Raw genomic sequence first — 13,878 nt, 5'->3', positions numbered from 1 at the left:
AGGGAAGAAGGAAGGAAGGAAGGAAGGAAGGAAGGAAGGAAGGAAGGAAGGAAGGAAGGCAGGAAGGAAGGAAGGAAGGAAGAAGGAAGAAAGGAAGGCAAGAAGGAAGGAAGGAAGGAAGGAAGGAAAGAAGGAAGGGAAGAAGGAAGGAAGGAAGGGAAGAAGGAAGGAAGGGAAGAAGGAAGGAAGGAGGAAGAAAGGAAGGAAGGAGGAAGGAAGGAAGGAGGAAGGAAGGAAGGACGGACAAGTGCAAAGGCAGCCTTTTACTATTTCACTTGTTTGTCTGTCCCTCCATCTTGGAGTCTCAGCTCTCTTCTCTCGTTTCTTTCCTCAGGCATACAAATGCTCTCAGTTCAGCCAGACACCAAGCCAAAAGGTTGTGCTGGCTGCAACCGAAAAATCAAGGACCGGTATCTCCTAAAGGCACTGGACAAATACTGGCATGAGGACTGCCTGAAGTGTGCCTGCTGCGACTGCCGTTTGGGAGAGGTGGGCTCCACCCTGTACACGAAAGCTAACCTCATCCTTTGTCGCAGAGACTACCTGAGGTAGGAATTAGTACTTGCATGCCAGGGTTGGCTGGTTGCCTTTTACAGTACGTTTATAATTGTGTTTTTGGCTTGTTTGTTTGCTTTCCGTAACTGCCGACTGGTGTTCTTGAAAGATGTTACACTGCCAACCTTCACAATGCTGCCCTTTATCAAGCAAACTTTTGCTTAAGCAAAAACATCTAAAGTGTTTTAATTTGGCTTGTCCAAGTAAGTACTCCGACTGAAGAACTCGTTACTTAACATTGAAAATGGCAGCTAGTGCCAGGGATGTTCCGACGAAAACAGCAACCAGGTTATTTCTTTCTTTAGAGCGCAAGAGGTGAAATTGGTTAACTCCACCAGAGAAATGAGTCTGTTTTGTAATTACCTCATCATTTTAGCTGTGTACTTTTAAATAAGTTCCACTTTAGTTGAACTGAATGGTCTGGTTCTTCAGCTAACTTTCCTGTCTTGCATACATGATAGAAAGTCAGTTCTGAAATCTTAATTTGAGTTTATTAGTATATTTACTGCAATTGTCTTGGACCCCTCACACAGAGTGACTGTTTCTCCACTTAGTGATATTAAAGTCATTGTTTCAAGATTGAGCAGCCTCAGACTCACTTGTGATTTTTATGGAATATGAAAAGTTAATGGGAAACCTCAAAGTTAATGGGAACCATTGCCACCCTCAAAATACACATTGTCAAGACAGTGTGGGTAACCATGGCTATGCCAGCCTGGTGTTGGTCCAAAGCTTCCCTGCTTTTTGTCAACACCGAAACGCTCCTGAAGAGAAAGTATTTTCTTTTCAGGGGACTTTGTGACTTGACTTAGCTGCAAATTACTTATCTTAATAAAGTGGGAATCTATCAAATTAGAGAAATGATATATGGCATCATTTGGGCTTTCATATTTGATACAATTAATCATTTTTTTCTAGCCTGACATTAAGCTATTTATTTTGAATCATTTTCCTTATGACACAAAATTTATCAATTGGTAGCGACTCTCTAACCAACCATCTTGGCCATTCTGGGGCGGGCGGGGGGGGGGGTTCTTAGGGAATTTGATCCCTCTTTTTCTTAGTCTGTAATTCAGCTACTTAAAATTAGACTTTTATCCAAATACATATATATCTTTTGATTAATGGTGGTTGTATAAGGGCAAATCCAGCATGGTTTATCACATTGTGTTCTCCCCTGGAAGTGTTGCTCTGGCTTGTGCCTACAGCCTCCTGGCTAATTATAAGCACTTGTTTCTACTTCCCAGAGCTCAGAAGCACGCAAGGTGCCCACAATGGAAGGTGACTCTTGAGAGCCAGGGCTTCCCTCATTACGGCAAACTAATCAGAGTTAACTTACAACACGAATTCTTTCAGAACTCGGCAGTCTTTGAACTTTCCTTCTTTGAAATAAAAATGTCTCCTGTGCTCATTGTGAATGAGTGCCTCGTTCCCAGATAAAGCATTTGTGTTTGCTTTTCATGATCTGACGTGTTGCTTCCCAGGTTCGCTTTGTCTGTGCTAAGCAATATCCACAGCTTTTTGACTCCTTTTGACTTATATTATGCACAATTTTAGTATTTCAAGTGGATTTAGGTTTGGGATTGCAAACAAGGAATTTATACAGTTCGGTCTGGAGTAGGTATTTTAATAAGTAAAATGAATAAATAAACATTCAGGAAAATGTAAAGAATGTGGCTTGATTGCTTCAGATACTTCTGAATCAGAAATGTTGAGTTTACTTGGTTTTTTTGTGGGTAAAATAGTTTTGGGTTTTCAATGTGTGGACGGCAGAGAAAGTAACCTTGAGTTTGTTTTATTTTATTCTTCCTTATGATAGCAAATAGAGCAGGGTGTTAACCTAATATCTGACCATCTCAAGTAAATGTTTCATCCAAGGGAATTTATCAAAACAGTTTCTATTTCTGAAGTCGTCATCTTTCCTTAAATAACACAATGCATGTTACTTTTTTGAGATATAACTTTTAATTTCTGCTGGGCTTTAAGTTCAGTTAACTTATTTATAAATATGTCTTACTCCTTCAAATATGGTCTGATCACCAATATGTTCATTTCTCAAAGAACAATTTCCTCTGAAATTGGTCATTACCACATTAATGGCCAGTTGTTATGTTAACAGCCCAAGGATTGTTAACATTTCAGACTAAGTTGTTAATGGCAAGGGTATTCCTTATTTAAGCTGAAGGCTTGTTGTGTGTAATGTGACTTGAGTAATTTCATCAATACCTCAAAAGTGTCAAAGGGGAACAGAGAAGTGGAGCCTGCATAAATGCTGTGTTATAGAATTTGCCACAGATGTGGTATGTCTGGTGTGTAAAGCTGAGGTCTCGATAACATTATAGAGATGGGTCTCTAAGAAACTAAAACAGTCTGAAACTGTATTTTAAATTAGCACCTATTCCCAGATTTATTCATTGATCAAAGCTTTTGACTGGAAACAGCCATTTACAAATGCTTACTAGACACCAGTCTGTGGAAGGTAGAATTTGAAACAACAGCAAAAATTAAGAATAAAGGAAGAACATCCTTAAGTTAAGGTGTTTTGAACCCTAGCCATTGCTTTCAAACTCATTTGTAGAAATATGCATAAAACAGTCAGTGCGTAATTAAAGTTTCAGAATTAAGACTCTGGAGCTATTAAGATAGTTTATTTTATTGTAAGAATATTTACAATGTGATTAATGAACAAATACTTGTCTGTGTCTAATTGCTGAACCTCTAAACCATTTCCCTCATTGTTCAGCATGTTCTTTTTTGTATTTTTCACAGGTAATATTTAACCACTTAAATCCCATTTCAAAATAGTTGCTTTTTGGGACTTTGAGTATTATATGACTTTTGTTGCAGTACCAAACAAGCCACAAGTAAGGTACAGATTTAGATGTTCATCTGAGTCACTAGGTACCTAAGAAAGAAAATGCTAAGGGAAACATGGACCAGGCGTATAAAGTGTTACTTAGGGTATTATGCTACAGTAGATAATTGTTCATAGCTGGAAAAGAAGGAAATATTTTATCAATTGAACTTAACAGCTTAATTAACATTTCCCCTTATAGAATTAAAAAACAAACAAACAATTAAACAAGCATTAAAAAAAAAACATTTGATTCTAAACTGTGAGTTTTAGAAGGTTTGGTTCTTATTCTGTGTGGCTTGGGTAGTGTTACCAAGTGAAACCATTCAAGTCCTTTGAATAGTGGACTGGAGGTATTAAATTATATGAAAATATATGAATTTAGATAGCAGGATACTTTCTGACTGTATTCATTATTGCAATACATGTCTTTCTCCAAGGCAATTTTTTTTTTTAACCTTTGTGACACAAGCAGCCCCATTTAAAGAAAAACAAAACAGTTACAGTTGCTGCAGCCTTGGTTCCCAGAGTGAGGCGGACTGCTTACTTACTGAAACTGGCCTGTCATGTTGGCTTGTCTTTTGGTGTGCTATTCTGCTGTGGACATTAGATGTACATATCCAAGGAGACAAAAATTTACCTCCTTGCAGGACCCCTCCTCCTCTTCTGGAACTTGTCTCACAAAGAAAGGGAAAGCATGATTGGTCCCCGAAAGCTCTCTCTCTTTTCAGAGCAAGGGTGTGTGGTCCATCTGCAGGCAGGTAGCCCCGTGTGTCAAAACTAAGCTATGGAATCGTTAAAAATGAGGCCAGCAGATTGATGCATTTTTCCAAAGATTTTTAAAGGCAACTTTATGACACAATAGACAAAAAGCATCTTTAGACTTTAGAGTTTTGAAATGACAATATCTAAGAATAGTCATTTGTTGAATAAAAACAGCAATGTTTAGCAGTCAGATCTAAGAAACTCTCATCAGCACTGTCACTTCTTTATCTTGTTGAACATGAATAGGTGGTGGATAACCAAAGATTTAGAATTAAGATGTTGTATAAACAGTAAATACTTAGAAGTGTAGAAATGTCCCAATTCCTTACTTTTTGATTTAGAGGGAAAAAAAAAAAAAACAGATCTTACCACTCTATCCTTTGGACAGCCTTGTGTGTGTGTGTGTGTGTGTGTGTGTGTGTGTGTGTGTGTGTGTGTGTGTGTGTGTGTGTGTAAGCCTGCAGGCTTAGACTTGGATGGTATATTCTAAGCATTAAGCCAACACTGCCTATATCTTGAATCTCTTTGAATGGTGCCTTGCCAGAGAGCTGATTCAAAGCTGTTTGCTCTGGTGTATGCCATTAAAGCTGCTTATAGCTGTTTCCATATGAGAAGCCGTAAAATGTCTTATATAAAATTTAATGCAATTTGCTATTTTTATATGCGAGCATGATTTGTTTAAAATGAAACTACTGGGAAAGAGAGATGCTTCATGTTCCCCAAAGTTGCCAATTAACTAAAATGATTGAAGCTTGCTCTGCTGATGGAAAATTTTATATACTTTAATAGAATAATGTTAACTCTTAAAGAGAAAATTAAAATAAAATGTTTCACAGAGCATCAATCTAGCTATAACTTTACTTCACACTGATCAAACCTGGTACTTCTAAGTTTTTATGTAAGATGAAATTTATATTGATGTGTGTGATTATAGCCCTAAATGTAAATAGGGATGTGTTAATAATACTGTGTCATTTGGGCAAAATGAGGCTTAGTGTCTGTCTTAATGTGAAATAAAGTGTTCATTCTTTTTCCCCTCACTTTCATCTTCTAAACAGGAAACAGATGGAAACATTTGCCCGGGAAGCAGCACATTATTATTTTTTAAATAAATTTTTATCGTCTGAATTTAAAAATCAAATAAGCTTCTACCTAGATTGAGATACCTCATACCGAAACTTTTCCTACAAGCTTCCTTTGAGGATTTAGGCATTTTGCTTCAGTTTTTATTTTTATAAATTAGGAGTGCCTTATTTGATCTTAGGATAATGAAATATTTTGATGCATAAACGTACTTCCATTTGTGGTCTGTTGAAAAATACTGGTATGACTCTCACAAATTATTTTACATTATTTGCAGATTTACAAAGAGTTGTGATTTTTTTCCATTTTGCTTTTATCATAAGAAAGTATTATTGGATTCTAGTTTAGTCTATGTGTATACATAGAGCAATTTAATGAAGGGATGATCATGTCATTCAATGCAACATTTTAGAGAGATGTTCCTTGCCTGAGAAAATAATTGGTGGGTCATAGCAGACTTCCTGAGGAGCACATAAATAGAAACTATGTCTATTAAAAATATTTAATCTATATGTAGAATTTTTTCTTTGTAAATTTATCTGTAACCTCTTTCTATTTTTAACTCCACATTTACTCATCTGTAATGAATGAATATTTATATAATTCATATAACTAATACTATTTGTTTTCTGGATTTTTTCTCTTGACTTGTTTTATATACTTCAGCTATTTTCATGAAAAATAGCAATTCTCTGAAAATATTGTAAATACTCCACATTATTTACCTACATGTTTGTGTCTCTTTCATCATTTTATAATGCATCAAACTTCTATGAGGGTTTTTTTAATATGGAAGTTGGATAAATTAGACATACCTGACTTAGCAAAGAGTAAAAACAATTTGTTTCTACAAGTATATTTAGGATTAAAGGCATCTAGAAGAACTACATTTAAGAATTGCTGGATTCGCTTATTTTGCACTTTATAAATATGTAGAATTCTGGGAAAGAATTCTATTTTTGGTTGCTCTTAGAAAATACCAAAGTAAGCCAGCACTTCATTTATAAGCTCACCATTAGCTTCCATTAAGTGACTAATAATACATCTTAATGCTGTGTTTAGATGGCATAAACATAATTTATTAAGGAATTTCCTTTTGAAAATATGCTGAAAGTAGTAATTTTGTAAATGGTCTTGATGAATATTTACATTATAAAAATGTATTATGTGGTTCAGTTTTCTGCCTCACATAAAAATTACAGATCCTAAAAATAAGAATTTTAGCCACCTAAATGATCATGATATTTTTCATCATTACTCTGTAACCCTTCTAAATCCTCTTTTGGTATTTTGTTTAAAAAAAAAAAATCTCCAGTTCCATCATTCCATCACAGACAGAAGTTTCATCTCAGCCCCCAACCCCACCCAGTGAGCTGACAGGTTTCATGTTTATCAAGTAATGTTAAAGTGTGTGGGGTGGGGTGGGGGGGTCATAAACATCTGGTAAGATCTTAAGAATGAAGGAAGAAATGAGACAGCAAATGCCTTACTCTCTTGCTCAGATGGTCTTTTGGTCCGTGTGTTATCTGTGCTTCTGTTAGAAGTCACTCACCTCTTTTCTTGACTCTTCAGTTTCATGGTGCTTTGAGCTTTGAAACCAGTGAAGCGCCAGCACTTGATGTCAGCTAATTTCCCCCTGTTGTAAGCTGCAGCACTGATGTGTTGTTACATGTTATGTCTTTGCTAGTCTTGGGTGAAAGACAAATTTCATAATACTGGATTGATTCCCATTTGACGCCTTTGGTGTTTATCTTCTGGTTCCATTTCTTGCTCCTTGATCTTGAGGTTGAGACTGTTTTCTTTAGTTAGAGTTGTACAACGGAAACACAATTTATCTGAAAACTAAACATGCATTCCCTCTGTCAAGGCATTATGCAAAATTCATTTTGAGGAAAGTTTACACTGTGAAACATGTAACATGTATGTGGATTTCTTTTGTAAGTTTAAACAACTTATTTTTCTGATATTTAGTGTCTTATTATTGATGCCAATGGATAACTTTGCTTAAAAGGAATTATGATTTGAGCATATCCTTTTCATCATGTTAGTCAGACATACCCACTATACACACAGACACACCACATCAATGACATGTACATACACTTAGGCCTTTTTGATTTCTGTCCTACATTCATCAAAACTTATATTCTCACCAATGTTTCCATAGTTCTAAATCTTTCTGAATTCCTTTATGTGGTTAGTTTTTTTTATGATGTGAAATATATCTAGCTGTAGGCTTTACAAGTTTCAAATAAAATCACACTTGAGATAAATAACCATCCTGGACTAGTAGGATCCTTGATTTGAAGTTGTAAAATTAACATTAAGCTTCGTGTATTAAGTTAGACTCTAATCAGCATGTGTTGTTATGATTCAATTTAATATTAAAAACTCTCCAACTGGGCTACTGGGAAAATAAAAGACTCTTAGGAATTGAAGGATTATTTGCAGAGGAGCACACTAAAGCCATATTTAAGTGAAATTGTTATTACTGGTACAATACAGTGGTGGCCACACTGAGCCTATCCTATTAATAAAAGAGAAAATCAGTTTTAGCAAACATAAATATCAAATACGAGGAGAACAAGCAAGGGGCATGGAACTTCGTAAAACATGTTAATGTTAACATTTAATATGAGTCTAAATACCACAGAGAAAAACTGACCCCTCCCCCATTAGTGATACAGACTCTGAGAAGGCGACAGGAAGGTAGAAGCTAAGTCCAGGTGCGCTGGGCTATCCACAGCTTCTATAACCTCCAGAACAACGCCATGCTTTTTAATACCAGTCTGTAAGGAGCACAGTACCAGTATGGGTATGTAATCATCTGTTTTCAAATCAGTTCTTAATTTGTTTTATTTTAGAAAGTTTTTACCTGTGGCAAGGAAGCCCATGCTATAATTCCAGCACTTGGTGGTTTGGGGGCAGAGGATCAACAGTAGGAGCTCAGACGCAGCTACAATAACAGCCATTGACAAAATGCTGACATATCATGGAAAAACAAGATTATAGCACTTTAGAATTCTTTATGATCCCAAGTACAGTACTTACTTTGCATCCATAAATTGCTCACTAAAACATATTCTTACTAATTATGCCATAGAAAGGCTGAGTTAGAGGAATGGGCCTTTTCTGTCCCTTTATTTAGGTGGGTGCGAACAGACAAAGAAAGAAGTAGAAGGAGTTACCATACCTGTAACACTAAGTAATAGTATGGATAGCCATCCACGGGCAGGCATACTCAAATTGTAAAAGTGACAAGTTCAATTATATATTGAGTCTATTAAAACTTAGGGTTACACATGTATTTATTCATACTTTGAGAAAGTACAAACTAATAATTTAGTATCAATATTTTATTACTATAAATAATATATGAAAAATGTGATATTCTTAATTTTATATGACACATCAAATCCAAGATGTCATTATTGATATGATATTTTACTATGTGAGCCAAAAGATATGCAGTCTGAGAAGTTGTGAAGAATTTAGCACTTAAATTTTTCTACAACTGCTAAATATTGGTAATATTCTTGCTAAATAGCTAAGTAAATATACATAAATTTCTTACTCCATATATGACCTTCAAAACCAATGTAGAAACCTAAAATGTGTATGCCTGGATGAAATTATAAGACTGAAAGAGAGAGATAGACAGAGAGAGAGAGAGAGAGAGAGAGAGAGAGAGAGAGAGAGAGAGAGAGAGAGAGATTTGAATAAAATTTAAAAGTTAAGTCTAGACTTAGGGAATTAAATTGATTTTAGAGAAAAAAAAAGTTATTCTGATATATCTGCTCTAGTCGGCATATAGAGCACTGAACCAGCTTTCAGAAAAGATGCAGTATTGCTGGAGACAACCCAGTAAATAAGTCTTAGTATTCTGAGAGGAATCTGGAACCAGTGTTTTCTACAGTGAGATTTATTTCTCAACCCAAACCTAAACCTAGTTCACCTGAGCTAGGTTCACACCAGGAAAAGAAAAGCATTATTTTTTAAAACTGAAATACTAATATAATTATTATTATGTATAGGCATTTTGCACACATGTCCCTGATGCCTGTTGAGGCCAGAAAGAGGTTGTTGGATCTCCCAGAAACTGGAGCTGTAGAAGATTGTGAACTGTGATGTGGGTGCTGGGGATAGAATCGGGTTCTCTGGAAGAGCAGCCAGGGCTCTTAACCACAGAGCCCGCTCTCTCTCTCCTACATCTTCCTATTTTCTGAGTATGTAGGTATACCGTGGTTAATTTCTGAAACTTAAAGGAAAAAAATGTAAATTGTACCCAATTCAAAGTGTTTGTACCAGTGTAAAAGATGGTCTTGGGTTTTATCACCACAAACACTTGCCGAGAATCTGAGCTAATGTGTCATGAATCTCACAGGGAGATACTGGACAGGGTTTGAAACAGTGGCACCTATTTCACATCCACACAAAAATGAGTATATATATATGTATATATACTCATTTATATATAGCCATTCATAATACTAGTGTTGGTCAAAGGGCTGTGTAAGAATTAATCGTTGTTGTCATTCTAAGTCCTGGGGACTTTTTCTGTGCAGCTTCCAGATGCCCCAGTAGCTGGCTTACCTTTTATCACTGTCATCTTGTTCAGGTTGAATTGACATTCAAGGCACTTGCCAGTGCTTGCTTCTGAAAGACTTTCCTTTGGCTTTAAGCAATGGTTGCTTTACCCTGACCCCACAGTGTGTTGACTGCTTAAGTAAACTTGTCAAGCATCGTTATTAAACAAAGACTGGTTCTGAGAAGATTGGTTGTCCATTTGGCCGAACATGTTTAACGTCCCGTGCTTTTGATCAGGACTGGCTATCTGCACAGTCCTGCAACAGTTAATTCTAGAGATATTATAAATCAATTCATTTTTTAAAAAAAATCTAATTTTGAAATTTATCTACAAGGTAATAATCCGTCTTTGTTTTGCATCGCTAAGGGGGTTGTGGGGTTTTTAATCTTATAATTTTTTATTATTATTTCTTCTGGTTTGCTGTTTGTTTATTGAGCCAGACTCTCGGGTAGCCCAGGCTGCTCTCAGAGTTACTTTGTAACTGAGGATGAACTTGGATTTCTGACCCTCTTGCCTACACCTCCCTAGTACTGTGTCACAGGCTTGGGTCATCATTCCTAGTTAACAGACCACTAGCTCAAACCCAAGGCTTTGTGCTGCCAGACAAGTGCTCTATTAACTCAGCCATATACATTCCTGCTGGATTCCTTTCTGAGAAAGAACTGCACTCTGGACCCCTGCCTAGCCTACAACTTACTGTATAGCAGATAGCTTCCCATGTACAGCTCTCCTCTTGCCTCAGCTTCTCCAGTTCCTGAATTCTGGCATACTGGGTGTGAGCCACCACACCAGGCTTAATATCTCATCATTCTAACCATTGTGCTACACATTACTTATCATTCTCCTGCCTTAGACATCCCCATCGCCACCAGCATTAAGGGCAGAATAGTCAGATGTCCCCATTATCACCAGTTCATGTGGTATTTATCTTCTGCGGTTATCAATTTATTATAAAAAAAAAAAAAGAAGAAGTCACACAAATTCTTGCCAATTCGCCAAGCAGCTGGCCCACTAGGCAAGGTTAAATCTAATCTCTAGGTTTTCGAGGTATGTTGAGAGGCAGAATGGTGTTTAAGTTTGCACCATTCCGTTACATCCTAGCTGTGTACTCCTTTGTGAGCTATTGACGCCCTTGGGTCTCTGGGTATTGGCAAGCAGTGGTGATATGTTCTTCCATGGAGGTACGGGGGGCTGGCCCTGGGAAGGGGCTAACCATGCTAACTGACAGGTCACTGGCAGCTTCTGTTGCTGTGAGGGAAGAATTCCACTGAGTTATGAAGATAAGGTAGTGGGAAAATTAAACATAAAAAGAACACTAAAGAAACAGACTTGGATGAGGTTTAAGAGTGATTAATAATCACGACTATGAAAAGCTGCGACTGTAATAAGATCTTTTGCCGGCTTTTCATTTACAAAGAAGATGGATGAAGAAATAGCTAAATATCATGTGCACTTGAGGCCACATTAAAAAAGAAATCCTAACAGTGGAGATTATTATTAGGGCCAATTTGACTCTTTAGGGGAATTAGTGAAAATTGGATTTCCTCTGTAACTGTAGTGACAGCTTTCATGGATATCTTATTTGCCCTCGCCCGACCCTGTTTTAACATGTGAAAGCCCACAAGCTTGTAAAATACTCTATGTAATGTCCCCGAGGTTGTTTTAGGTTTCCTTAATCATGTCATTTTCTTGAATGACAGCAACGTAAGGAGGGAATCAGTATGTTTGTATTGAGTGTTTACTTCTTACAATGTTATCTAAACATTTTGTGATCTTGAAAAAAAAAAGTGTGCATCTTCCATTTATCTGTGTGCATCTTGGGAGGCTAGAGTATCTTGGTGGTTTAGAATGCTTGCTGTCCTGCTTTGGACCAGAGTTCAGGTCCCAGCATCATAGTCTATCTCTCACAACAGCCTGTAACTCTGACCCAGGGAGATCTACTAGCCTCTTCTCTTCTGGCCTCCGTGGGCACTGCACTTAGGAGCACCTGTCTGTATATAGGCATGCACACATGATTAAAACAATCAAGATAAAAATCTTATAAATTGATAAATTATAAATTCCCCATTGCATAATTTTTTTAAAAAATTATGATAGTGGTATTGAAATAAGAGAAAGATTGAATTTGAAATGCTAATATTTTGAAGGGATCTCTAGGGATTTTGTAATACCCTCTCCTCCCTGTTTTGAGACACCTCCACAGTAGTAGCTTTTAAGGCTTGGGTTTTTAGTGGCTTGGTAGTGATGTTTTGTGATATGGGGCAGGCATGGATGCTTGGAAACTGAAAGCCTGAGTAGCTGTTTCAGCATGGGATGCTTCATGTGTGTCAGTTAGCAGGCCTTGTGTGGTCATTTAATATTAAGCCAAGCTTAACTTTCATGCCTGCTGTGGTGAATCTGTTGCTGTAGCATAGCCAGTGGCAATGCTACTATAAGGCAGGGTTCCTCTCCCTCCCCTGCGAATCCCCCTTTAGGACACAGTGAGGTTTGCAGCAGATACATGCTAAAAGAACCTTGTGTACCAAAGCAATGTTTATTGCACATAATACATATCATTGTTTGTCTCCTGTAGTGAAAAATACTTGTGTCCTGCTGTTAAAATGCACTCCTGACAGAACGGTGCTTGCTATTATAGGGTCCATTGCTTTAAAAAAAAAAAAATGAAACACTGACAGAAATACAATTTAAGAAAATCTAACACCAAGGGTAGTCAGCCATGTAGGCTACTATTAAGGGCCAAAACTGAAGGGCAGGTTTTTTTTTTTTTTTTAAAAAGCCACAGTTTATTTGCTAGTAGTAGGCAAAGTTGAAAGGAAAAAAAAAATAGAACTTGAGTTCCTTGCTCTCTAGTCTGTAGAAAATTAATGAAAGCAACAGTTCAATAAGATTTTATTGCAGGGATGTTTAAGTGAAACATTTTCAGAATGCTTGGGAATTTTTAAACAGTTACTTACCACTTAGAAAGCTATAACACTGTCTTGCGTAACAAATTGTTAGCATTGGATCCTAGGCATACCCCGTGATTTTCTCAAAGTGGGTAGTCAGAGTTGGTTAAGCGGAATCAGTTTGCACATTGCATTTGTGTGTGTAGGTTATAAATACCTTTGAGATTGACAGCCCAGCTGTACCCACAGTTACTACAGTTTAAGGTGTAAGCAACTGTTCATGTAGCCCCTTGGGACTAGGAGATTTGAATACAATGGGTGGGAAATAAGACTCTAGAGAAGAGAGTCACCAGAGACAGGACACAAGGAGGATGCTGGCTGTCTGGAGGAAGACAGAGTGTTCTAGAGGAGACGGTTCCGGTGCTGCTATTGGATGATGGGAGCGCATGCGTTCTTTAGCTACCTCCCAGGTCTATTCTTAGAGGAAACCATGAGTTTAGATGAGATGCGTTGTCTATTTTAGCATTTTACAAAGAAATCTGTCACCTAGTAATATTTGAAGTATACTTGAAACCAATTTTGTATGGGTTATGTGTTCTTTGTGGGGGAAAAAAATGTTACAAAAGTACGTGATTGCCTGAGCCGCAAGTGGCGAAGCACGGGTACTTGAGAAGCAGAAAGAAACACTATCTACTACTGTATATGTGTGTCTGTGTTTGGTAGGGGTCGGGGTGGAGGTGGGGGGTGGTGGAATCAAGAAATATGTGTCCTGGATTCTCTACCCTGTTTCCAGTCTTCTTGATGCATCCTTTAATAAAGCTTATGAGGTAGTTGCTCCTGCTAAACTCGGACATCTAGAGATATGCAGTATCTTTGCAGATATGCCTCCAAGTTTAGTGAGCCTTACTCTGACAATACCACACAAGAAGGTTTTATCTGTGCTATAAAGAGTTATGTGTACTCTGTCTGTGTGCACATGCACATGTATGTACAAGGGTATGTAACCTTGGATAAGCATGTGCACGCCAAGAACTGTGTTGGATTGTTGGATGTCTTCTTCCATCACTCTTGCTTTGCTTACTTTATTTTTTAAGACAGGATCTCTCTCTCTCTCTCTCTCTCTCTCTCTCTCTCTCTCTCTCTCTCTC

The 13,878-nt window shown here is 37.4% G+C and overlaps 1 protein-coding gene across 6 annotated transcripts in view; it reads left to right on the top strand.

Annotated features, from left to right (window-relative positions):
- The window catches only part of Lmo3 (LIM domain only 3), a 129,064-nt gene that overhangs the window by 79,395 nt on the left and 35,791 nt on the right, over positions 1 to 13,878 (top strand). For all 6 annotated transcript variants that reach the window (XM_029535564.1, XM_029535563.1, XM_029535565.1 and 3 more), the window contains one exon: positions 335 to 548. In XM_029535564.1, the coding sequence (XP_029391424.1) occupies positions 343 to 548 (206 nt within the window). In that variant the 5' untranslated portion in view covers positions 335 to 342. The remainder of the gene's footprint in view (positions 1 to 334; positions 549 to 13,878) is intronic.

Source organism: Mus pahari, chromosome 2, assembly GCF_900095145.1.
Source record: "Mus pahari chromosome 2, PAHARI_EIJ_v1.1, whole genome shotgun sequence".
Lineage (NCBI taxonomy): Eukaryota > Metazoa > Chordata > Mammalia > Rodentia > Muridae > Mus > Mus pahari.
This window is presented reverse-complemented; position numbering and strand designations above follow the sequence as displayed.